General features: G+C 43.4%; 1 protein-coding gene across 1 annotated transcript in view; it reads right to left on the bottom strand.

Moving 5' to 3' along the window:
* Syt16 (synaptotagmin 16) overlaps positions 1 to 22113 on the bottom strand; it is a 35407-nt gene extending 13294 nt beyond the window's left edge. The window contains exons 1-5 of the mRNA XM_050153603.1: positions 22080 to 22113; positions 18023 to 18235; positions 11268 to 11521; positions 5552 to 5992; positions 2492 to 2681 (exon numbers count right to left, since the gene is read on the bottom strand). Coding sequence (XP_050009560.1) covers positions 2492 to 2681; positions 5552 to 5992; positions 11268 to 11521; positions 18023 to 18235; positions 22080 to 22113 — 1132 coding nt within the window. The remainder of the gene's footprint in view (positions 1 to 2491; positions 2682 to 5551; positions 5993 to 11267; positions 11522 to 18022; positions 18236 to 22079) is intronic.
* Positions 22114 to 27663: the final 5550 nt, after the last annotated feature.

The raw sequence follows: 27663 nt of genomic DNA, 5'->3' as shown, positions 1-27663 counted from the left end.
CCCCCCCCCCCCCCGAGTCCTTGAGAGGACCAGGAGGTCCCTTGCAGGAGCTCCACAGGGGAATTTTTTTTTTTTTTTACTTTCTCATCCCTTCCTAATTGGCTTTTCCTCAACAACCAGCATTTTACACAGACAAAACCCCCTTTGTTTCCACTGCGTGGTTTCGGTTTTAATGAAGAGCTTCACCACAGCCTTGCTTTCTAATGCTTTGGTCTCAGAGATGAAGTATGCCAGTCACAGTTAAATCATGACACTATGCCTATAGAAAATTCTACACTTGTGTATATGAACTTAAACTGACGGAATTAAAACCATTTCCAAGTTAAGACTTACCCTTTTCTTCCATTCAGGTTTAAATACTTATTACAATAATTTCTTCTTTGGGCACACTTTTAAAATAGAATTATATGAAGATACAAAGGTATAATCTTAGGTATCACAGCTCTATGTGTATTATCCATACTTAAAAATATATATTATTTTCAGATGAGGAAACAAATTCAGAATAGCTTAGTAACTCACAGCTAATAATTAGGAGAACCTGAACTTACAGTGTGGTTTGTTAGCTACTAGATGCTTCTTTCTCAGCTACCATGCTGAACTCCTTCCCTGAATTGGCTATGCCATCCGCACACAGAGGAGAGCTTCCTACCTTGGACCTGATGGGCCATGACTAAGATCCACGGCTTCATCGCTCTTTGCATTTCCATCACATTCCCCAAATATTGTTCAGCTAGTGCCAGATCTCAGCACCAGGGTAGAGGAGATTGGCAGGTGCTCTGGGGGAGGAGTCTTAAATCAGGATCTTAGCAAGTACTGGGCTGTTGTAGAAAGAAAAGCTGGGTCTATCCGAGCCTCTAGCTCTACAATTAATAATCAGTGCCTATTGTACATTCTAAAAAGCTCTCACCTGCCTGAATGGTACCATGGAATGTGGATTATACACTGCCCAGTCTACTCCACTCCCCAAAGATCTGGGGCTTTCTCTGCTGGCTTTAACACAGTTTGTTAATGCATGTGCATCGAGGGGAGTATGTTTATTTCTGTGTGTTCAAGTTCACCTGTATGTTCACATTAATGTGAACGATGGAGAACAACCTCAGCTTTCATCCTTAGGAACGTTATATACCTCTTTTTAGATAGGGTCTCTCATGGCCCTGGAACTTACCAATTGAGCTATACTAGATGGCCTGGCCAGCAAGCCCAAAGGATCCTCTTGTCTCCTCCTTCCCAGTGCTGAGGCTACGCGTGTCCCACCATTTCTCATGGGTTATGTGGACTGAACTCGGGTGTTCGTACTTACAAAGCCATGACTTATCTAGCTGAGCTAGCCCCCTTAGTTCTCTTTAAAAGTTTGGCTAGCAAGATAGCCGCTTAAAGCAGATGCTTGGTCGTCTACAGTGCAGCCGAAGGGTAGGGGAAATGAAAGTCTCAGATTCAGCTACAGGAACTCCTCACCTCCATCTCCCATCAACTGTCAGCATTGTATGGATTTTTGTCATTCTGTTCATGAGATTCTAGTTCCCCTGGGAAGCAGATTCCTTCCTTTCTACTTTCCCACCTTCAAATTCACCTTCTTGTTCAGGAGAGGCTAGAAATAATTCTGCAGTGTATTTATGACTCTCTTGCAGCTAGCATGCCAGATGCAAATTATGTTCCTCTAATTAGGTGTATCTACACAAGGTCCCAAAAGCCAATGTTTATCTTCCAAATCTTCTTTATCAGGTAACTAAGATCTTTTAAAAATGAGGTAGTTTTGTAACCGTATCATTTCAATGTCCATAATCCAACTTCTTAGTTTGAAGGGCTATTGAAGCCACTGGTAGCAGTGGTTATTTACTCTTCCTGAACCCTGACTTCCATCCAAGGGAAGGAAATGTTGTCCCGAGCATTTCTTCCTAACAGTGTCCTCAGAAGTCATCAGTTTCCTGCATTGCCCCTGATCTATGACCTTTGCCGTATAGCCATTACTAACATCTCTGTGTGCTCGGTGTACATGCAGCACTACGCTAAGTCCTTCATATAAATTTACTTATCTAAATATCACAGCACTCCTATCAGGAAGGTATTGATTAATAGTTTTTCCAGGTGAGTCAAGAAGAGTTCAGGAAACTGACTGTGCAAGATCAGAGCAAAGTGAATGGGTAACAATAGAGCTGGAATTAAACCACAGTTGTCTGCCTCCCCCCCCCCCCCCCCCAAAGACAGGGTTGTGCCTCTGTATGAGGCAGATTTCAATTCCCATGCATCTTACATTTCTGGAAATATAGACACACACATCATTCTAAATCACGTCAAGATATATTTAGATAGTGTAGAAGTTTTTCTTCTAATTAAATAGAAGCCATTAAGAAAGCCAGAGGTATTGCTTCATGAAAGCATGCCCAAGCCATACCAAGTCTATTTTTTTACCATAAAAAAAATTGAAGAATTAAGATGAATTCCCTTGCCTCTGGAGATGCCAGAGCTAGGGCAGCAGACACGTACTTACCAGGAGCTCGGTTAGCAGCGAGGTTGCGGAAATGGCTGCCTTTGATCATTTCCACAGATAATCGCCCTGTTGTGGCATTGTAGGACAGTCCCACCAACAGCTCTGGCACCCCTCCATGAGACAGGGACTGTGTGGATGAAGCACTGTCACTGTGAGACACCACAGATGGGCTAAGCGGAGACTCTCCACTCTGGAGGGGAAGAACACAAAGAGTTCATTGGCCCGTGCTGCGCCCCTCTCTGTGAGAGAAAGCTGATATTATGTTTGGTGAAATTGTGACCCGGTCTTAATGACTGCCTAAGACTACTAATGGGCACTCCGTATGAATTACAATGTGCTGGGAAAAGCAGCCATGTATGAGATGGACTGTGGTACTAGTCGACATATTTATTCCAAGAGTGCTCTCCATTCAATATTTCCTCTCTAAAGAGAGAACGGACAAAGATGTTATTGCTAGTATAAATCAAACCTTCAAAGATACATGGGGTGTGAATAATACATTTAATATAGGCCAAGATTCCCTCCTGTGTAATTTGTTCCTGAATGTTTCTGTGGAACCTACCCACTCCAGGCCTGAGCTCTATCTCTGTTCTCTTCACTCTTGATGAATAAGGCAATACAGAAGATGTTTTGTCTCAAAGGTAAAAGAAATGGCCACTGGGTATTGGTCAGTATATGAAACACCTGGTGTCTGGTTCAGCTGCTAAGGAAGTGTATTCCATATAGGAACTTTTGTCTCCTATGGAAAAAAAGCTACACAGGAAGTGAGCACTTTTACTATCTGATATTCGGTAGAGGATCAGATACATGGACTGTGGATCTTGGTGACCCGGGCAGCAGCAGGTGAACCGAGGAGAGAGCCTGGGTTTTTTCTCATGTTTATTCATGTGCACACTTCTGAGTGCCACTGTTATGCACCAGACACATCACAAAGAGAACCAGATAGATGAAGACACTGATTTTCACTAAGGAGCATGAGCAAGCATCAGCCTGGCTAGAGCAAGCCAGCGGTCCCTCTAGCAGACCACTTCCTCTGCGGGACACAAATGTCTTGGGACTTATCTCTGTATCTGTATCTGAAATTATTTTCTAAAACTTCCTGCCAGCATCCCAATAGGCAAGAACAATAAAAGGCATCAAATGCTGTGCATGTCCTGGGAAGGCATCATCTTAACCAAATCATGTGTGTTTCTGTAAGAGCGTCCGAGCTTTTGTGGATCATGATTTGTAAGCAGGATGGCTAGGGGGTTCAACGGGAGCCTTACAGGCTTTGATGCCCAGAAGTTAGAAGTACAACAAAGAAGCCTTTGCATCCTTGGGAGGAAGGGTGCCCATCCTTGTACCTCTACAGAAACTTCTACTGTGGTGCCTCTCATAGGACTGCTTCCCTACCCCTACCAAGTTCTTAAATCCGTGCCCATTACTTAGTAGCCCCTCCTGCATAGATGCAAATCTGGCATATAACCATGCTCAACCGTAGATAATAAGTGAGATGATTTCCTCCTTTAGACTGGCTCCTTCTCCCCGTCAGCCTGTGCCCCCAATCCAGAGTCTGGCACTGACAAGAATGGGTGTGGCCACACTCATGCCTGGACCTCACAGTGCAGGGTCTCTTTTTGACTCCTCTCTGAATCCTGTTCTGTACGATTTCATGATTTGAAGTAAAGGAAGGATTTGGGTAGGCATGAGACATGATCTGGCTTGTGCTTTATTGAGCTCATTCTAACCCTTGTGTCAGAAAACAGCAGAGATTTAGAGGCCACCAGCGGGGGACTATTCCACTAGCCCACCAGAGAGCCAGGCTCTGCTCATATCTAAAGAGAAAGCACAGCTTTCAGAGGTCATGGGTGAGCGCTACAGTTTTGGAGCTGGCGACTGGAAAGGCGAGCTTGCCAGCAGGCGGGTCTCAGAAGACAGTAGGTGGCATAGATTTAGAGAGGCAAAAATGAGGGTTTCCAGTATAAAGATGTTCAGGCAGAATTAGAACTTCAGACGGACGGACCTTCCTGGAACGCTTTTTTTGTTCCTCCACAATGCCTGTGTGTGCCTCCCTTAGTCTTGAAAATCCACCCACGCGTGTCACCAGTCTTGTTCCCTCAATTGTTTGAGCTATGTGGGTTCCTTTCGGGTTTTTTTCTTTTTCACTGTCTCAAAAGAACCCTCTCCTGGCCATTCAAAGCCAGCCCTAGCCTGTGGAGCTCTGTTTACCAAGGCCTGCCTGTCAACACCCTCCTCCACTAGGCTAAGAGATAATAGCTGTCTCCTTGCTTCTGTAAGCTATCTGGCTTATGTAGCACACGCCAGGAAACATCTCCGGATGGATGACTGATTGGTTGACTAACCACAACTGCCTGCTTTTTCTACACAGTTTTGTAGAGGGAGCTCTTCACATCGCATGACAGATAACCAAAAGCAGCAGTGGGGCCATCCACCTCTCAGACCACCAAGCTATTGAAGCCCTAGGAGTAAGACACACGGTAGGAGACCCAGTCATAAGAACGGAAGGTCTCTGAAGTGTCAGGCATTTGGGGTTGCTGTTGTAGGACGCTTTTGAGTGCTTGTTGAAAGCCTTGCCTCAACAAGTGCAGGCTTACACACCTGTAATTCTGGCACTTGGGAAGGTGCAGCAAGAGAATCCTGAATTGGAGGGCTTCCTGGGCTACAGATGAGTTTGAGGCCAGCCTGGGCAGCGTAGTAAGACTCTTGTTTCAAGAGAGTACCATGTCTGAGAATTATTATAATGTATCCTGGGAATGGGAAGAGAAGGAATGCTTATCCATGAAGTCAAAAGCCTCTCCCTGTCTTCCCATGCCCTCTGCCGTGCCGCCCCTATCATTTCCCAAAATGGGTAGAGAATATATCCATCAAGGTACCAGATGACAGGCTTGGAAGACCCAGTGTGCCTGAAGCACAAACGTGGCTTGCTAACAAGGAGGAGAGCCAAATGTAAAATTAAATTAACATCTATGAATCCACAAGCTGAACATTGTAAATCAAGGGCAGGCAACCCCAGGTCTTTGAACACATCACACCAGCAGTAGCACCATTTAATATACTCACACTTAAATTACTTCTTGGCTCCAGAACCAGAGTCACTTTCATTTCCCCTTCTGGGTGCAAGTGGCTGAGACAGAACAGCTTCTCTCCCATCATCCTCTCTCGGGTCATCTTACGGGCAGCATAGAGGCGGAATCGTACAGCACAGGCAGCCACATCCCTGGGCTCCAGCTTGGCAAAGGTGACCTTCTCCTTGAAGACAGGATTGGGCCCTCTCTGGATGTTAGTCTTGCCCCTCTGTTTCTTACTGGGCAGGAGCACTACATGGACTTGCCAGGAGTTGACACCACTCCGGTCCTTATCTGGAAGGCCCTGTGCTCTCACAATGGTCACGGTGAGCTTCTGGGTTACGGCTCTATATTCAAAGATGATATCTAGGTAACCGCATTTTGAGATAGGCTCCAGGAGCTTGGGTGGCACCTGCAGACTGGTCCCATCCTGCTGCTGTTACAAGCAGAGGGGAAAAACAAAAAATGAGGACGGGAAATGGTGATGTCTTATAGCATGTTAGCAGGTCGCTGCCCCTTGGAGCTTCCTTGCCTCCCAAGCTTTCTGACTGCCAACACATGGCCTTCTTCTGTGTTAGGAAAGGTCTGAGTGCTAAGCTCCTCTCTCTCCAAACTGTGACTTCATGGAGAACACAGGGCCTGGCATGGGGTAAGTTTTTGAGGATTTTTTTTTTTTTAATAAATGAACGAGACACATCTTTCGAGTTGCGTTAATGTGCACTGCCTCACGAAAAAGTACAAGTGCCCGCTATGGTTGAAGCCAACTGAGATATGAAGTCCCTAATTAAGTCAACTACCAACTGTGTAAATGCCAACAGGCAACTTTTGAGTCCCAGGGAGTAATTGCTAAGCCTGGAACTGCTGTCTGCGAATCAGAAACTTCCCATGGGCAAAAATCCCAGTGGGGGGCAGGGTGGGGCCTCAAACAACTGATCTTTCAGTGTGTTTTCAAATTTCCTGAGAGAAAAGACTAACAGCTGAGCTTCTCCCCTAATGGCCAGCTGAGTCACTCAAGGATCCTCATTAAGTCAAGGGCTGGGGCCAGAGACTGCATTTCTGAGATGCCTGCCAGGGATGTTGGCCACAGCCAGCCCAGTCTAAGCAGATCATTCAAAGGAAAGGCTAAAGAGATCAGTCACAGCAGTCAGCAGAAAGCACTCCTGGAGCCAGGAAACCTGGGTTAAAATGCTAACTCTATCACTGGTTCTGCTGGGTCCTGGCCAAACTGAAGAGTGTACATTAGTATATGCCTACATAAGAATGTGGGGTTGGGAAGTTTTAGTAAAAATGAAAATTCCTCTTCCCACCAGACTCTCTATCTATTCCCTACACTGGCATGGAGTTACATCTTTTCAAGAATGCTTCTCTCATTACAGAATGCCACTCTTGGCCATCAATTTGCACGTAGCTATTCATATCTGATGCCCTTACTGGAAAACTAAACTGAACACAATTTACTGTAATGACCACAACACCAACAAATCACTATATCAATATATATTTTTTAATTTTTCCCCGAGGGCCCGAGTCTTACCTATAACTAAAGGGGTGTCGCTGTGAACCCATTCTTAAAGTAAATCAGTTCTTTATCTATGGAATTGAACTCTAGATGTTGCTAATTCAGAGCCTGCTTCAAAAAATTATAATAAAATACCTCAGTATGCACATTCATCCACAGAACTTTACCACATAGTCATAGGGGAAGCACACGGGGCTGTAGAACCAAATGTTCTTTACATGTCAGGTCTTTAGATATTTATAAGCTCCATAACACTGGGCAAATCACCTAATACTTTCCATTATTTTTCCTCAGTAGTAAAATAAGGATGATACCCACTACATAGGGATGCTGTGCACTTGACATATCGGAGACATCTAATAAATGCCCTTCCTTTTTAAGATTCAAATTACCCTGCCAAGAAAATTCAGCTTTCTTGAAAAATAAGGGAAGCTTCTTCTACCCTTTCCCCTGCACATGCAATCATGCATGAGCCTTTCTATTCAGAGGTACTCTGTTTCAAGTGACAGCAGTCGTTGCTATAGAGACTTCTGAATACAACTGACTAGAGTATATATAATATTAGAAGCGAGTCTCGAAGGAGTTAGGCTAACTGAAAAACCAAGGCAGAATCTTTTCTCAAGCTCCTGTCTCCCCTTAAAACTCCCATCTAGTTTAATGTACTCTTGATCATCTATATGGCTTGCTTAGATGCGAATCATAATAGTTAGCCTCTTTTAAGTTCTTAATGTCAGGTACCACATCAACTCTGCAATAGACTTTAAAAGGCAGTTCTTGCACACCTCAACTCCCCTTGAACTCAAATCTTGTTCCATTTTCCTCTACAGGCACAGCATACCTGGGCTCTAAGAAACTGCAGCCTGGCACAACCCAGCAAGCGCTTAGCTTCTTTGCATAAAATATAACGCTCAGTTCTCATCATTGGTCCATTGGTACCAAAGCTTAGAAAGTATTCCGCTTCCCACCATGTTTCAAAATGCCAGCATGTACCCTCATTAATACTCCATACAATAAACTTTTTCCCATTGGCAAGATGACTAGAGAGCAGGTTATAAATTCATGAAGTATGTCCCACGAGATAAAGTGACTGGTAATGCTGGGTGGTGGCCAACTCAATGGCACATTCTCATCCGTAACCTTTTTCTTTCTTCCCTCCCCCTCATTCCCTCATCCACTGAGAATGTGCCCAATAGCAAGGTAGGGAACAAAAGCCTTTACCCAACTAGGAAACACTGCGCTTTCTGATGCTAATATCTGCCTAATGAACTGTTGTTTTAGCATCTTCATTTCATGGGAAAGGAAATCAAAGCTAAAATGGGCTTCTGTGTCTAATACCCTTCTAATCCCAGGGTCACAGCATACCTTACCTAGTATTGAATAGTCAAAATCTCAAGCCTTGGGTTAAGCCACATGACCTACTTCTAGCTGCCAAACTTTTCACTGTAGATGCTCCTAATTGCATTAGGTGTGTGAGACGAAGATGGAAGGCAGAAGGGATGGGAGCTGGATGACAGTACTCTAATGACCTGACATTCTATTTCAGATGTCTGCTGTTGACATTAGGCAGGAGTCACTGGCTTCACCATCTACTCCCATGCCAAGGTAAAACGCCCTGGTGATAAGGATCTCCCCGCACATCCATCAAGTTATCCATGATACTCCCTGCACTTGCAGGCATCTGAGGAGTCTTGGGCAGAGCTCTGCTGCAACTGCTCTGAGAACTCTGGGCGAAGCACAGCCCTGGGCAGCAGCTGGGCTCCCAGTGGGCCAATCCCAGGTATTGCTCATAAAAACTGGGCTTCGCGGCCTCTCCCTGGGTTGATTTGAGACAGAGATTTGTGGAGGTTTGTATTTTCATAGCAATTAATTATTTCAACACACATCACCTACCACCGGGCCACCAAAGGAGCTCCTTGTATGGGTACTGTTAATACTGCTAATCTGTTTGACCTTCCTGCAAGGTAAAACTCTCTTCCTTCTTATCCCCATTTGGCAGATTTTAATTAACTTCTCAAGACCAACCAATTAATCAGTAGAAAGCAGAGAAGAAAAGTGGGCCACCTGGCTCTCTCTGTACGTTTGAAATTGCCAGCCACCTTCCCAGCGTTTTTTTCCTACCAAGCCCTAGGTCTGCGGGAGAAAGTCAATGGTCTTTGCCAGCTGAGGGTAAACTAGAAAATCCATGATCATAACAGGTAGCCACACCGCGTGAGTGCTTTCCTTCTGAGACGAAATAAATGATTCCTTGAGCTCCCTTGTCCTGATTTTCCCCTTTAAGGTGGAAATGCTTGCATCAAACTGTCAAAACCCCCGTAAGTTTAAAGATTTTCTGTCAAACTGAAAAGGCTTCCTGTTTTAGTAAGATAGTGTTGATGTCATCTTGTGGCCCAAAGTAAATGGATCCACGATACGTTCTGGATGCCAGATACACCAGGGAAGACAAGGTTCTTAACACAGCTAAGAGACAAATAAATCAATGCTTAAGAGGCAAGCTACGCCTGCAGAGCAGCCAGTTACGGGAACTGCCTGGGCTGGATCTGAAGTTCTACAGTAGGAGCACCAAATTACAGTTTTTGTCTCAAAATAGATAGGAGGTTGAATGGCGCACACGGAGCTGTCTGGGTATTTTTGGAGTCTGAGAACATTCAGTTCCCTCAGCATAAGTCATCTATTAAAGCACCAGGAGGCAGGGAAATGGGAGGTTACGTGGAGAAGGCAAGCCCAAACCTAATGGCACCATTATCAGGGAGACAGAGTTATCAGCGGGCAGGTAAATAGTTCTGGTTTGTTTTTTGCAGCAAGGGAGACAAAGGGAATATTTTTAAATACTGTGTGGGATTCGATTTGACGCTGAGCAGTGACACCATGGGAGAGCAGACTTGCATTTTGTTTCTGTCTTTTTTTTTTTTTTTTTTTTTTTTTTTTTTTTTTTTTTTTTTTTTGTTTCTGTCTTTTTTTTTTTTTTTTTTTTTTTTTTTTTTTTTTTTTTTTTTTTGGTTTTAACAAAACTGTTGAAAGCCAGGGGCTGTGGGTGCCTGTGTGGTAAGGATAGGCTCTAACAAACCATAAACCAGGTATCTTTCCATTTCTGGCTCTCAGCAGAAACAGCCTCACAGAGGCGCCAGGACACGCATGCAATCATGTGCACACAGGAATTCTTACACACATCCTACATCTTCCCACTAACATGAGAACAGCAAGGCTTTGGAACATGATCTTCTACAATTTTCTTTTGCATTTCTTTAAGCATTTATTCATGGTGAACTTTGGGTTCTTCTAGAGAGATTCACCCCCCCCCCCACCACACACTTATTTCCTCTGGTTGTCGAAATCAATTCATTCTATACTTGCATCTCCATACATCATATGGGTCATATGAATATTGACTACTCAATGTTTATCTAAATTGATTTCAAATTAGATATTAAATATCACTAGCTAATGCTTCTTAATATCGGAGAATCATAGAATGTGTGGAGCTCAGGAAGAACAATCAGAAATGCCTAGGAGATAAAACAGTGTATGTAAAACCCCTGACTGTAGTAGCTGGGGTCCCTCTCCATCATGGCTGCCATCGTTGTCATGATTAGTCCTACTCCAACATAATAGACAAGCTTTAATTAAAAGATAGATTCATAAGTTGCATCTTCCATCAAATGTTTATTACAAAAAGCAATATCAATGGCCAGAGAAATTTTACCCTCATTGCTACCTCCCAGACCTTCAGCTCAACTCAAATCTACAAGGATCCTCATTACAATTTCATGTGGACTTTCATTTTGAGGGGCATTTACTTTAGTTAAATTATCCAGTAATTTTTATTTTAGCAATCAAAGCTGAAGATTTGGGGTGAAATAGAGCATCATCCACTTTTCCACAAAGGAAAGCAATCAGGCCCACCAAAGATCTGTAAGCCCCTTCGTATGAGAACAACCCCATGAAAGTTTATTCTGACAGCTCTTCTCCATTCTGCCAATCATATTTTTTTGCTCCTTCCATTTTGAAAGAATGTATCTGTGATTCTTTTATTGCCATCCACAGAGACTCTGGTCACCTAGACAAATAGGTTTTCTAAGCAGGCAATACTTCCTGTCTAGAGATATCCGATGGCGTGGGGAGGAAAGGAGTACATGGTAATGAAACGAAGGATAGAAAAAACTTGCCAGAAAAGGAAAGAAAGCCAACAACTCGCCTCTGAACTCCACACAGAGGAGCTCTGAGTGGCATAGGAATCTTCAAAGCCCCGATTAGTAAACACGGTCTCCGCCTCCAGGATGCTCTCCACACAAGGACGACCGAGGCTTCGGACCACGCCAGTCTCTTGATGACAAGGACCATGGTGTCTGGTGTCTCTGCTCTCACAGGGAGACTGTGAGAGGGTAGTGATGGGCTGATCTTCATAAGACAGAATCTCAGAATAACTGAGTTGGCTGGTTCCATCCAAATCTAAATTTGCAATAAAAAACCATTTCAAATACATTATATGTCATATCTTTTGAGCTAGAGAAATTGAACAATAGTAGCTACAACAGTCAAGACTACAGCAACAAAATGTATAATAATAACATCCACAAACACAAGACTGCCCACATGATGGATAAACGTCCCTGTACTCAAAAAGATTACTAGCTTATTATGCGAAATAAGTAAGCTTAATACTTTATGAATGCGTGTTTGTCTGTGTTTGCTGGTGGGCATGTATGTGTGGCCATGCATGTGGAAGCTGAAGGACAACATCAGGTGTCATTGTTAGGAATGCAATCCACCTTTTTTAAGACAAGGTTTCTCACTGGCCAAGAGATCACCAACCAGTTACACTGGTTGACCCATCCCTAGAATAACAAGCATACAACACCACATTGCACTTTCTTATGTGGGAACTAGACATTGGACACAGGTCTCTGTTCTTACAAAGCAAGTACTTTATAACCTGAGACACCCCCGCAGCCCTGGTTTAATACTTCTTACTCCTTAATATTATGAATATAAAGAATGGCTATGGCAGATGGTGGTGATGCACATCTTTAATCCCAGCACTCAGAAGGCAGAGGCAGGCAGATCTCTGAGTTCAAAGCCAACCTGGTCTACAGAGTGAGTGCCAGGACAGTCAAGACTATACAGAGAATCCCTGTCTTGAATCCCCCCCCAAACAAACAAACAAATAAATAAGAAAGATAAAAGTATTAAACCAAGTCTTGGAATGTCTGGGTTGATAAAAACACTTGCTTTGTAAGTACAGGGACCTAGGTCCAATGTCCAGTACCCATATAAGAAACTTAGTGCTTTTCTTTCTCATCCTCTCTCCCAGTGCCTCCAATCCTTCTTCTTGTCTTTCCTTTCCTCCCCCATATGTCTCAGAACCCTAGCCATCTGATTGTATACCTTCAGCGTCAGCAGACAAAGCAAACCCGACAGGTTTCTCCCAAACAGTGCTTTCAGCCCTGCCATCCGCACCCCAGGTAAGATGTCTAACCTCTTTAGCCCCCAGTCCTTCTCAATACTCCCCAAACTGGCATGCAAGAATATGAGAAGCATAAACACAGTGAGAAGGGCAGTATATTGGATGGTTTTGTGTTAACTTGGCACAAGCTAGAGTCGTCAGAGGAAGAAGCCTCAGTTGAGGAAATGCCTCCATGAGATCCAGCTGGAAGGCCTTTTCTCAATTACTGATCAATGAGGGGAGGGCCCAGTTCATGGCGGTAGTACCATCCCTGGGCTCATGATCCTGGGTTCTATAAGAAGGTGGGCTGAGCAAGCCACGTGAAGCAAGCCAGTGAGCAGACCCTCCATGGTCTCTGTACCAGCTCCTGCTTCCAGGACCCTGACCTGTTTGAGTTCCTGCCCTGACTTCCTTCAGTGATGAACAGCAAGGCGGAGGTGTATGCCTAACAAACCCTTCTCTCCCCAACTTGCATTTTGGTCCTGGTGTTTTGTCAGAGCAACAGAAACCCTAACTGAGACAGGCAGCCAATGGCAACCTAATTCAGCTCTTATGTGCCCTTGCAGTTCCTCAGGTGAGCTGTATAGCATCTGCTCCCAAGAAGACATCAACACACACAGTCTGTCTGCTGCTACATTTCCACTAAACCTTTTGAATGACTTTCCAAAGTAGTCATGTAGTACCTACTTGAAGCAGTCAGGTAGAAAATCATGTGGAATCTTGGTGACGGTAATGACCTAGGATATATAGGGCTGATACATTGATTCAAGCTCAAAATACATGATGTGGGGCTTGGAAATGGCTCAAAGGCTTAAGCACTTGTCATGAAATCATAAGTATAGGAGTTTGAATGCCCAGAACCCACGTAAATGTTAGGTGGGCAGGATGGCACATCTGTAATTCCAGTGTCAAAGTGGCAGAGACAAGGGATTCCCAGAACAAATTGGCTGGCTAGACTAGCTTAGTAGCAAATTCTGAGTTTGACTGACTGACCCTGTCTCAATGACTACAGTAGAGAATGATCAGGAAGTCTCTCAACATCAGCCTCGAACTTGTACATACATGTCCATACACAGGCACAGACACACACACACAAAAATATATTATATATAATATATAAACTATAATCATAAATATAAGATATATAAGGTATAAATATAATATATATTCATTCTCATGTATATTTTTAAAAAATACTATTCACGGAGACCAAATTAGCACAACTTTGGACTCTGGATTCCTAGTTTTTCAACACCACACCAGTCACTGAAAAACTCCTCTCTCTATTGTGTTATTCTTAAATATTCAGTTCAGGCTCCTGGGAAACGCTTTCACAAGATGCCACAAAAATGCTAGATTCATACTTTCAGTTGTTTGGCAAAAGACACTTTTTTAAATGCCATAGCAAAACGACAGAATGAGGGAAATTTCTCATGCAAAAACCTACAACGATAAAGCAGGATTTTCTCCTAAGTCTCTAATTAGCACACCCATTCCTCACATACATGAACAGTGAGATGTCCTATTAAACAGTGAGCCATCTATCAATGTGTGCAGCACCCAGCAGGACTTCAGCACAAAATCTAACTTTGCCAAGAAATTATCCCTATAAAATTGTCTCGTGACTTTAACTCCTATGGCGTTAATACCTAGATCAGTAATGTGGGACTTTCAACAGCTGCTTTAAGGCTTGAAACATTATTCATAACTGAAAAAATAGAACTGTATTAATGCAACAAAGCACTTGCCATGACAGACAAGCAAGGGATGAATTAGAATATCAAGTCTGGTCTACAAGTCAAGTAGCAACAAGAAGGAAAGGAAATAGTAGGTCACCTTTCTATACAACAGAAAGGTTCCCTTGCCTTTAAATGACAGAGGGCCACACCACCTTAAACACATATGTAAAGGTAACAGCCTATTGTCACAGATATAGATCCTGGATTCTTAGAAATTATATGCCATAATTGTGTGGCATCAAATATATTGATGTGATTAGATACAGTATTCAAGTTGTTTGATTTATGAGTGAGTCACTTTAATGGAAAACTCTATTATCCAGTTACTGTCTTCCATACTCTATATCTCACCATATATAAAGATTTCCACTTGCTATTCACAGTGGTCCATCTGTATGAAATTTTCACTGGGTTATGGATGCCAATCATTCAAACACTAATAGGAATTGATGGGACATTATTTTGCAGGTGATTGAAGCAGGAGACAATCGGTTAGTTAAAAGGTTGAAAGAGAACTGAGGCTTCCCTGGAGAATTGTATCTAAGAATGGAAGGTCCAGCTCATATCTGAGAGCCTGCAACTACCTCCTCACAGCCTGCTCCAGGGAGGCCAAAGCTGGAGATTTCTGTATCTGCCCAGTGTGATCAGATCAGCTAATTTTTTGAAAGAAAACTCTTAAAATACACACACATGTGTGTATGTGTGTTTGTGTGTCTGGTTGGTACATCATCCCAAACAAAACTGGCTACAGACATCAGAGACATGAGTTGTTTTTAGTGGGTATAAAAAAACACAATATCTATCTTTTATAAAACATCTCAATGGGTATACCCAAGTTTTTGACATTGTTGTCATCTACAAAGTTGACACTCAGAAAGTCCACAGTAGCATTATGTGATGTGGGAGTGTCATATATCAATCTGTTGATTTCATTGGCTGAGCAATAAAGAAACTGCTGGCCCTGATAGGTTAAAAGATAGGTGGGTGGAATAAACAGGATAGGATGCTGGGTGGAAGAGGAAGTGAGGGCAGACTCTGCTCTGCTCCGAGAGACCCGACAGCTCTGCTGGAGCAGAGACACCATGCTCAGCTCTCCCAGGCAGATGCACGCAATGAAGCTCCTCCAATCCCGGATGGATGTAGGCTAGAATCTTCCCGGTAAGCGCACCTTGGGGTACTTACAAACATCATTAGAAATGGGCTAGTCCAGGTGCGAGAATTAGCCTGTAAGGGTTAGAGTTCATGGGCCAAGCAGTTCTTAAATGAATACCGTTTGTGTGTTGTTATTTTGGGCATGAGCTAGCCAAGCGGCCGGGGTGTTGGGGATGCAGCCCCGCCGCTTCTTATTTCAACAATTATGAATATTTTCATGTCTCATAATGTTTTAAATAAGTTAATTATTTTGCATTTGGGGTATATTTGTAACTCTCCTGGACCACATGTAGCCCACGGGCTGCAGTTAGAGATGCTGGTAACAAGCAGCTACGCTTAATTAGCTTTAAGGTGACTACTCAAACCAAACCAAAAAAGCACACCCAACAAGTCAACAATTAAGCTATAGGCTCACACTCTGCCTGGAACTCAAGCCTTCTGTTACAAGAAAAAAGAACTCATGAACTTTCCAGGTAAATAGACGAAACTAGAGAAGATACTATTGAGAGGTAACCTAGGCCAAAAAAGACAAACACTGCATGTTCTCTTTCATTGGTGGCTCCTAACTCCAAATCTTGAGATATAAGCATATAGTAGTATACTATACACTATTATAAGGTAGTAACCACAGAAACCAGGAAAGAAACATGGAATCACTGCCAGGATATGGCATGTGGGGAAGCAATAGAGAAGGGAATAGCATAGCACACGTGACATAATCAGGAAAATGGGCAAAGTGGGGGTTAGGGAAAGGAAGGGAGGTAAATACAGAAGGAGATGGGAGGGAGGTCACGGGGAATGGCCTGATAGGGGATCTGGACGAGGAGGGACTCTGGAAGAGGGAGGGAAGTAAACGCAGGAGAAAGAGGAATCAGCACATCATGGGCAAGAATGCTGTAAAGTGCCATCTTCTGGCCATACCATGGCCACTGTTCTCAGGCACTCAGCATCAGAGGCTACCTGCACAAGACCTGAACAAGATCAAGCCAGTCAACATTGGAGCATGGATAGGGGAGGGGTCTGAGAGGCTTCATTCCTAGTTAAGGAGCTACCGCAGGTGATGGCCGCTGGGGGAAGGGGAGTCATTGCTCACTGAGCCACTGTAGATGACCCATGCTCCCATGAATGGCCTTACCATGACGTTCGTGTCTGCAGCACTAGTTGGGCTCAGTTGGTTTGAAAGGAAAAAAAAAGAGGATATGAGGCTGGTATATTGTTGGAGCATAGGAGTTGAAGGTGTATGTGAGATCAAAATCTATTGTATACATTTATAAGATTCTCAACGAATATATTATTTAGTGAAAGAATGAGTTGGCAACAGTGTAAAGCATAGGATAAGATACCTGCAACCCATCCCAAATAAAGATTTCACTTGGATTTTGAACATTTAATTTTGCTGTCCAACATTTTAATGCCCTTTTAAACAGGAAAAAAAAAGGTCTACAATTAAACTGAATCTAAGTAAAAATAAAATAGCTAAACAGAAAGGAGGTGAACTATAAAGAAAAATTTATTCTTTAAGTAATTCCACTGGCATGATGATGAATAAAAGGAAATTGCAGGAAAAATAAGCAATGCAAACATTAATCTTCACACAGCCTTGATGGCCTCAAATTTAGCGTGCAGCTATTTCTATAAAACCCTTTGGATTTTCTTCAGAGTTTACAGTAACTCATCCAATGTGGTAGACTCTGTCCTCTGTCCAATAGAGAGAATTTTATCTTTTCTATCACTACCTGTCAAAAATTCAGAATTACTAGTTCTGACAAGGATAAGTTACCGTGGATTCCAGGAAGGTAAGGCTGGATGGCTGGCTCCATTCTCTGAGCCTTCGCCAGTTATATAAATCAGACCCGAGACGCCCGGGCTTCTGGGAAATGGGGCCATTAGCTTTAGAATTAAACAAGCTACTCCCAGGGAATCAACTACTATTAACTTTCATTAGCCAGCATTTGCCTACTTGGTGGAAAGAAAGCAATGCAGAGTGGAACACTAGGGAACAGGAAAGAGTCGGGGAGGGAGGGCCGAGGGTCTGCAGCCATTTATGTTGTGGTTTGCTAAAATAGGTCCTGTTGAGCTGTGTCAATAAGTCTAACTGCATGATGAGTAGCAAGCTTTTCCTGCCCTGCAAACAGGGTCCTGTTGGCTAGTTGAGCCTTTGTTCTTTTTCTGCTAGTCCTAGTCTCATTGCCTAATCAAAGTCTCTAAATTACCGTTTCTCCGTTTCTCTTTCTCAAGTTAACATGGAATATGTACTATGATGTCTCCACCACTGTGGCTGCCAAGCTCCCCACGAGAGAAAGAAGACAGGAGAATGCAGATCACTGTGGGCATAGAGGAAGTGGATGGGGCCCATTCTCTCTAGCCTTTTATCACCTGCGTTTCCCAGATTCTTCTCGGGTTCAGCATCTATCTCTTTTCAGGACTCCAGGCATCAAGAGGATGAGAAGCACGGAGAAATGCTATTCTATTCTTTGTGGACTCTTTCCCATTCCATGGTTTCTTTTCTTTTCCCTCTCTGGGCTCTACAAGCACAAGTATTTAAATTATCCACCAGCATTCTCACCGCTGGCCAGCCCTTGCCTAGATGCAGGAGAAACAAGCTGAATTGAATACCTTCACAAGCAGACACTTCAGCACTGTCTTCTCGGTGCACGGACAGCAAATGGTTGCATTTTGTTTTCGGCTCCAACTCTGTTGTCTTTCCCTTCTCAGGTGCTCCTGTACGAAAACTCTGGGATCGGGACACTGAGATCTCAAACTGCTTGGTCACATCTTCATCACTCTCAGAAGATGTGGACGGTTCTTCGTCATCCCCAAAGCTGTTAGCTGGAAATAAACAAGAGTCATGAGTCTCCTGTGCGCCCTATGATCCAACCCAGAGATGGACAAACCAGGAAGAGGAGAAAAAAAGTGTGGGTGGTTAGCCTGGGTGGAACAAGCTCAAACTGGATAGAAAGGATTTAAAGCACTCTTAAAACAGAACTCTTCCTGCTAAAGGGTAGCTCATAGAATAAGTAGAGAGAGATGGCTGGTACCCAGGAGGAAACAGTAGGATGCCCATCATTGGCACAATGACCATCCTGAGCTATAGTGCTGGCCAATGGTCCTGCTGGTGGTGATGGTGCATAGAACCATAACAGGAAAAGCAGAGCTGCTACAGGCACATTTGCCCAACATGCAGTTCTTTGGAAAAGGTGCACTTTGTCTTTGCTGCATTTATTAAACCTTCAGAGGAGAGAGATTTGCAACTAGGATTTTCCAGAGGCTTTCCTGAATTGTAGAGAGATCACTGTGTGTATGGGTTTCTCCTTGTTTGAATCACAAATGTTCTAAACATTTCTCAACTCAACCCAAATTACTGCTTTTAATGTATTTTACTGGGGCTGGAGAGATAGCTCCGTGGCTAATGTGTTTGCCATGCACGCATGAAGAGGACCGATCTCTGGATCCCCAGCCCCAATGTGAAAAACCAAGTGTGCCAGCATGCACTTGTAACCTCAGTACTGCTGGCCTGGACACAGGCAGATTCTCAGAGCTTGCTGGTTAATACAGCTAACCAATTCATAAGCTCCAGGTTCAGTAAAAAGGTCCTGCTAAAATATATATCAGAGAATAATAAGATACCTGATATCAATCTCAGACCTCCACATGAGCACACGGGCATGTACATGAGCAGCTGCACCATATATATGTACAAATATGTATATATGCATGTAGACAAATACACATTTGCATATATATCACTGGGTATATTTGAGGTTTACATGATACTATGAGAAAAAAAACCTTGCTGTAATGAGAAAAACTGACCTATTTTCTCAAATCCCTACTTGTTTAATATGTGACAAGGGAGACTACAATCTACTTATGTAATAAAAATCTCCAGTACAAAACAGCATATTGACTGGACCCTCAGGCTGTGCTTTTAACACGAGAAGCTTTAGCCTTCGTATCTGCTATGCAGCATCCTTTGAACCACATGTCCCCTTTCCCTTCCCCCCCACAACTCTGGAAAGCCTAATTATGCCTCTGTTTTCATACACTGGACTCCCATTTTTATTTTCTACATAAGTGCGATCATGCAATAAACTTCTTCCCGTGTGTAGCTTATTTCACTTGGTCTGACATTTTCTGGGTCCATCCATATTGTGCCAAATGGAAAAGCCAGTCCATTTTCAGGCTAAACAATACACTTTTTAGAAACATGTATACACGCCCATATATGCACAGTATTATTTAGCCATCTCTCATTTCCAAGTCAGGAGCAGAAGAAGAGCGAGCACGAGCAAGGAACTCAGGACCGTGAGGGGTGCACCCACACACTGAGACAATGGGGATGTTCTATCGGGAACTCACCAAGGCCAGCTGGCCTGGGTCTGAAAAAGCCTGGGTTAAAACAGGTCTCACTGAACATAGCGGACAATGAGGACTACTGAGACCTCAAGAACAATGGCAATGGGTTGTTGATCCTACTGCACGTATTGGCTTTGTGGGAGCCTAGGCAGTTTGGATGCTCACCTTATGAGACCTGGATGGAGGAGGGTGGTCCTTGGACTTCCCACAGGGCAGAGAACCCTGATTGCTCTTTGGGCTGACGAGGGAGGGGGACTTGATTGGGGGAGGGGGAGGGGAGGCGGAGGTGGGGAAGAGACAGAAATCTTTAATAAATTAAAAAAAAAGAAACACAAGCCTTTTCCATATTGTTACACTATAATGGACATGGGATGCAGATATCTTTATGAGATGGCTTTTCCTTCCTGTGAAGCTCTCAGAACAGGGCGGCTAGGTTATACACAGCTCCCCTTTACATTTCTGTAGGACCCTCCAAACTGTCTGCTCCAGTGGCTTCACCAGTCAGCCTTCCTGCCAACTGCAAACTAGGTCCCCACTTCTTGCTCTTTGTTCATTCTGATCGCAGTCATGCTAAGGAGACACCATTTAGATTATTTGTGCATTTTCCCACCAGCACACTTGCAGTCTCTTACTCTCTCCAACACACCCAGAATAATTCTGATTTTGAGTCCTTTGCCTTTGTTGTTCCTTCTGCCTCCCTGCCTCCCAGGCAGGCTGCTTCCTTCCCATTCAGGTCTCAGATGGGCTGTCCTTCTACTCGGAAAGCTTCCTTGATCATCCTCCCTTGACTAGCCCTCATCTCTAGCCTCTCTTCTCCTCTAGAACATCTACAAAAATAAGCCTATCACTTCCCTTGTTAACTGATGTCATCCTATTATGTAAAACAATGTTCGTTACACAGTAAGTACAAATGCTTGTTAAATATTGAGCATTTGGTGAATACTTAGTGTTGTCCCAAGTCTGAGCACCCACACACACCTTCATCCACTGCCCTCTGTTACTGAATGCTTATATCCAGTCTCCCATCTAGACTTATTAAGAATGTAACTCATCTTTGAGTTTTCTATCTAGATATTATATCATCAGAACATCTTTCCTTTACCCCATATTGGAATAAAAAGGAAGGAGAGGAGAGGAGAGGAGAGGAGAGGAGAGGAGAGGAGAGGAGAGGAGAGGAGAGGAGAGGAGAGGAGGGAAGAGACAAGATGGTGGGAAGCAGGGGAAAAGGAAGGAAAGGGTAAGTCAGATAGAAGTCCAACAATGGCTGCAGATTTGCTACCAATTAAGGCTACACACCCATATTTGAGTCAACACAGCCTGACCTAGACCCTTGGAGTACAGAGTTGTGAGTAACGGGTGTTAGGGAGGTCCTTACAATGCTTGCTCATATTAGCTGCTACTGTGGCCTACTTAATCTCTGAAGCCCTGTGTCCTTCGTTTGGGATCATTTTTAATGTCTCCATCATTTCCCTTATGTTTTTGTAAGCATTCAACTCCTCTAAGTCCATCACTGCTGACTAAGGGCATCGACGTTCAATCTGTTCCTCGCAGCTCTTCATGGAGCATCTGATTCACACATGAGAATGCCTTATTTTACCTCAGTGTTACTGGTTCCTTATAGCACCATGTTAGGACCACAAAAATGTCCAAAGAAACTACACCTCTCACTAAATGCTCCAATAAGGTCTACAGATAGCATTCCACCAGAAAACCCAACAATGAATAGTCTCTTCATGCCTGCAGGTGTTGGGCTTAGTATTCAGGTATGGTATGGGCCACTACATGAAGGAGAGAACCAAAAATCAGCAGGGATACAATTAAATTCCCTCTATCTTAGAGTACAACAACAGCTAAGAGCCTACGAGGTAGCCAAGGGGACATACGGGAGGGGTGGTTGACTTAGACATGCCTTAGCACCGTTCCCAAGTCTACAATTGCATTTGTATACTTAGGCCAGCTTTTAAAATTTAAATAGCCACAAGTCATTCATTTCATATACACATGCCAATGTAGACTATTCCCCTACCTAGACAATTACTCATAATAATTAATCTATATGCACACACATTTTTGACATTTTCCCCAGTGAGTTGCTGACAATCTACAGAGCAATATAATAACCATATAGTAACTTAACATTTACCATATCCTCAGCATTCAGTCTTCTTGGAACTTGGTATGTTCCATTTACTGATCATGGACTATCTTCATTCCCACTGAACAGATAAACAATGACAGAAAACAGTAAGTCATGTAAGAAAACAAAACACAAAAAGTAGCAAAACACAGAACCCCTATTCCTAAGCACTTTACATACCATCAAATGTCATCACATTGGGAAATAGAGCCATGGCTAGACTACTTTTTGAGTGAAGAGAGAAAGAGCTTCACCATTTAGCCTTAAATCTGCCAAAATTGTGTTCTCTCTTTCCCAGATGAAAGAGAAGAGCAGTGAGAAGGGCAGCTGGTCTACACGAGTGTGGGCAGGCAGCAGGAGAACTGGCCTGTCACTCTGCATCTGGTTTAAATAGAACTGCACCTGCTGCTCTAAACCTGACTTCCAAAGGATCTCAAAGCAATCTTGGTCTAAGAAGGAAACCTGCAATTGCCGCTGAATGCCACTGGGAAATGACAGTGACACCAGTCAAGTGTCACAGCAATCCCATGTTCAGCCTCCAGCATGGTTGTGGTGGTTTGAATAGAAAGGGCCCCTGTAGGTTCATAGATTTGATTGTTTGGTTGCCACAGAGTGGCACCTTTAGGAGGTGTGGCCTTGCTGTAGTCCATGTGGCCTTGTTGGAGGAAGTGTGTCACTGGGGATAGACTTGGTGTTTTCAAATGTTCAAGCCAGGCCCAATGTCTTTCTTCCTGCTGCCTGCTAAGATGTAGAACTTTGAGCTCCTCTCTGGCACCATGTCTGACTGCATGATAATCACGCTTCTTATTTTGATAATATGGAATAACCCTCTGAATTGTAAACCAGCCCCAATTAAATGTTTTCTTTCAAAGCATTGTCATGATCATGGTGTCTCTTCACAGCAACAGAACTTTGACTAAGACAAGGATTGAAGCATTCCTCTTGTACTTGACAGATGCTCACTTATTTAGTCTACACAATGACCCAATGATGTCATTAAATGTTAGCATGACTATTTGGTGAGTGAGGGCCTAAGGCTTAGTGGCAGTCAGTAACAGTTTTAGTAGGGAATCAAGATTCTTGCTCCAAAGGCAATACTTCCTCAAGGGAAAATCAAAATCAATCTTCTTACATCTTATATATAAACTGTGCATTCTTGCTAGGAAAATGAAATCACATTGTTTGAGCTGGAGAAGGACTCTTATGAGCATCTATTTCCCATTTAAAGAGGGAAAGTCATTAGCCCATAGGCAGCCCAAACCAGGACCAATTCTAGTTCTCCAGTGCTTGCAATAAACTGTGTGGCCACACAACTCTCCAGTCCCGCTTCCTAATGAGTTTTGCACAAAATTCAAATTTTGGCTATTATCCACTTGAATAATCCATTTACCTGCCTTGAAATGAAACTATGTCAACAACTAAATAGCTGATCTGGGTTTCATTTAATTTAGTCTCTGAAAAATCAGTCTCGGATAAATTATGACACTTATTTCAAAGAAAAGGCAGAATTTGGTGGAGCACCACGTGAATTTCAAGTTCAAATTCCTTTCGAGATAGATGTCTGAAAAGAGTACAGGGGTAGGTTTTTTTTACTAAAATCTTGACTCCTTTAGCAATTAGCCTGCCAATGTGTCAGGAAAAAAAAAAACTCCATAATTATCTTGGGTGTAGATGAATTACTTTGCTATGTATTCATCTTCAACTGAAGTTCTGTTTGTCTCATTCAATCAGAATGCAGACAGAGTTTTGATATCGGTCACAGAGGACTGTCTTCTAAGCCAAACTACCAACTACCTCCATCTTTGGGAGTTCAGCTGAGCCTACCCACCAAAGATCCTTACAGGATTTTGTCAACTGTTGAGATTCCCTCGTGGAACAGGGAGAACAGATAGAGACACAGGGCCCTTGCCTGAGTATCCAGACACCCAACAAGTTGTATGAAATTCTGCCTTAACTGCATGTGGCAGTTGCCTCAGGGAGGGTTCACACACATGGAGATAGAGAATATGGTTGAAAAAGAACTAGGGGAGAGGCCTCAACATACACAACTGTAGAAAATCCCTCATCCCTACTGGGTAAAGACTTCCCAGGGCAGCCTTCTCAGAAAAGGCAGTTACCTCCTGTAAGCAACCCCTCGCCTATGCTCTGTGAGGAAGCTCAAAAGACTCATTGATTCTTAGAGCAAACTTGTTTTAATTGTGCCTGGGTTTGTCTTTGGGACCTTGGAAGGAGAGGTAGACATGTTTATACCTCCCATTTGGAAGGATTTTAGCAATATATGTAAACACCCTCCACGAAAGAGAAGTCAGAGTCTTTCGCCATCCTTTGGATGCATGACCACTTAGCTTTGCCTTCTTTATTTACACACTGCAAGGCTAGAACCGAGGGCTTCTCACACTTCCAGAGTTCAGGAATTGACCAATTCAGAGAGCCTACGTGACAGTGACCCATCAGTGCCAAGTCCCTACTGCAGCAGACACAGAATGCCCCTCACTCTAATTTTTAATACGTTTTTGTTTCTAGTTTAAGGAGGAGCAAAAGAAATTCTGCTTTTATATTCCAGGTGAGGGAGACAAGACAGAAAGTGTTCAGAACAACACAAGTGTCTGGATGCAGCAGACAAGGTCAGACGTGCAAGAAGAACGTGAATGAAGCTGCCAAGATTTGAACCTGAGAGCTTCCATTAAGAAATTTACGGTCTTCACACCAGGAGCATCAGCATCCGCATATTGACATGCCCTATTTATGAACGTTATGGAGAGAACTAAAGGAGATGAACAAGGCATTTGTACTTAGCCTGTGCTTGGCACAGAGCATACTCAGACATGAATTGTTATTCCTACAAGTGCCATCACGGCATTGCCCTGTGTGTAAGCCCCTTGACATGGGATTTCACTGACATGCAAAGAAACAAATGTGCCTGTTTTCTCTCAGGGTCTGATGTAAAAGTCAACCATCAGGCGTTTCGGAGGAAAACAGTAGACGAAACAAGGCTAGGATAGATAGTAGGAGATGAAAATGATCATGTGGGCTGTGTTTCTCACCTTGCCTTCTAATCCTTTCTCCCAAGCCTGGAGGTGGAGTGCTCTGTGGGAATTAGCAGCATTGTCTGGAGGTGGGCAGTGCCCAGCACCTGCTCATTTTGTTGCTTCTTTAGGGGAAAAGAAAATTTGAAGGAAAAAAAAAAAACCCTACCAACTGGCAATGCAAAAGAAGGGTTTCACGAGCTTGTCTGCTCTGTTTTACAGATGGAGAAAAAAAAATGTAAAAGATCACTGCAGCTCCGAGCTTATTAATTCCTCCCACCCACACAAGAGCAATTAGGTGGAGGCAAGTATTGCTCACATCTTATCGGCTGGGAGCGGAGACAGGTGGGCGTGGGCTGTGCGGAGCAGTGCCTGGTGCCACCTGTAACTTCGACTGCAGGAAACCCCTTTGATAGACAGCTTCTCAGAGACCCACAGTGAATATCTTCCCAGTGAGTGGAAAAGGACAGAAATGAAGGCGAGATGCTGGTTAAAATAAAAAAGCAGAAGGGAGGTCAGATGGGACAATCTCAAATCCTATGGGACAAGGTCCCCTGTAGTGGCATTTCAGTTGTATTTTAACAAATACAGACTGCCTCAAGATCTGAGAGAAAAACAGTAACACTGGTCAGCCTTCCAGACCTGACCAGTTATGGTAACACCCACCTTTCATCCCAGTAACCACAGTGACATGCACCTTTATTCCCAGTAGCTACGCTAGTTGCCGTAGAAATCGGGTGGTGCATGCCTTTAATTATCAGTGGTGCGTGTCTTTAATCCCAGCCCTAGAGAGGAATATAAGACAGGGCAAGACAGCTCTCAGACACAGTCTCATTTTGATATTCTGGGAGGCAGGACCGCCATTTCAGACTGAGGTTGAGGTGAGAGCCAGTGGTTGGGTGCTTTGCTTTTCGGATCCTCAGGTTGAACCCCAAACTCCTGAGTTTTTATTAATCGTGCTTCAATCCTCTTTCTAGGAGTGTGGTTCCTGAACTCATGCAAGGAAAGGGCTGATAAGCCTTCCAATACTGAAGATTTCCAGATTTAGCTCTATGAAGATCAAGTGTTCTTCAACGAAATGCAAGAGTTCTGTGGAAACTGGAGTGCTGGCCGGCGCTCTGTGGATGTCGGGGTCTGTTTCCCGAACACTCGGGATTATTTTGTTTGGATACGGTTTCTCTTTTCTATTTCTTTCTCCACTGGATAAATGTGAAAGCACTGAACACTGCTGATAGCCCTCAAGCCTTTGATCCTGCAGAGTGGAACCCTATAGGCATGGAATTACTTCTGAGAGTCAAACAGCTTGTTACTGAGAAGGGAGGGTCAGGGTCTGCGCCCCTCTTTTGTAGCCTCAGGCCTTCCACACGCTATTTCAACAATTCTCCTTCATATAGGAAGAAAGAAATGAAATAACACATGATAGCTAAATAGGAATGAGGCAAGTCAAATACCTGTCACTAAACTTAGCAACACAGAGAACACTGCACCAAAACCAAGTTATAACATTGTCTCAGTTCTGATAACACTAGGGTGATTTCCACAAATAAAAAAGTAAATACAAGTGCAGGTTTGTGGCAAAAAAAAAAAAGAAATTTGAACAAATTAGTTGTAAACACGGAACAAAAGCAGGCAAAAACTGGATTTTAATTTAAAGAAAGCTTCTTTGCTGTGTGAAACACATAGCTATAGATTTTCTTGCTGAAAGTACTCTGGCATCTGGGAGGCACAGGGCTTTAGGACTCTTGTCAGAGGCCTTAGTGACTTGAGAGATCAGCAGACAGAGTTCAAGGCAATCAGAGCAGCTGGAAATAAGCAGGGTAGGCTCCCAAAATGGAGGGAGCCATGGAAAAGGAACCCCAATATCTACATGTGAACTTAACCTTTAACTAAAACCTGAAGTATTTTTGTCTGGGGGAGAAACCCTAAAACAGAAGGTTAGAAAAGGTGGCCATGTGTGCCCGAAGCTGCTCGCTTCGAGGGAAACTGAGGTAGGAGTGAAAATCGGGTCAAGTTAGAGGAGTTGTCAACTACCTCAGTCTTGTCACCAGACTCTGGAGGGTTGGTCCTGGAAGTGAGACCAAGAGTAAAAAGGAAACATAAAACTAATGAGACATAAAACTAACTCTTCATGAGACAAAAGGAAGCAGCTGTCATCTCAACTGGAGAAAAGCAACCCTCCCTCGAGAAAGATGACGGATTCCAGTGACTTCCCATTTCACCCACAATGCCCAGTGCACAGCCAGAAGTCACCGGACTCACAAAGAAACAAGGGAAGTACTCATGTCAAGGTGGGAAATGAGCCAGCAGAAGAACTAACCCCAGGATAACCCGGAAGTGGATGTCAGAAAAGAGAATGATCACAAAGAATATGCAGAATGTGAAACTCAATGTAAAAGAACAGAACCACAAAACATATATCTAAATGTCCTAAAACTGAAAACCGTCTCTGCGACGATTTTGAAATGCAACTGGATTGGCTTTATAGGTGATCGGAAGTGATAACAGTCCAAGAGCCACAGCAGAACGTAACCAGTGTACAGAATATAAACATCTGAAGAGAGTAAACAAGTCCCTAGAACACCAAACAGTCCAAAACAAGTTTCTGTGGGATTAAAAGCAAATAAATAAAAGGCAAAAATATGGAAGACAAATATTTGGAAAACAGTGGTTTAGGGTCTCTCAAACACACACACACAGATTTCAAGTATCAATATCAGACAGTCAGCATTGTAGTCAAC

This window comes from Alexandromys fortis, unplaced genomic scaffold (genome assembly GCF_014885135.2).
Source record: "Alexandromys fortis isolate MF-2015 unplaced genomic scaffold, M_Fortis_MF-2015_v1.1 scaffold_82, whole genome shotgun sequence".
In the NCBI taxonomy this organism is placed as follows: Eukaryota; Metazoa; Chordata; class Mammalia; order Rodentia; family Cricetidae; genus Alexandromys; species Alexandromys fortis.
Note: the sequence above shows the minus strand (reverse complement) of the source record. Positions and strands in the feature narration are given on the sequence as shown.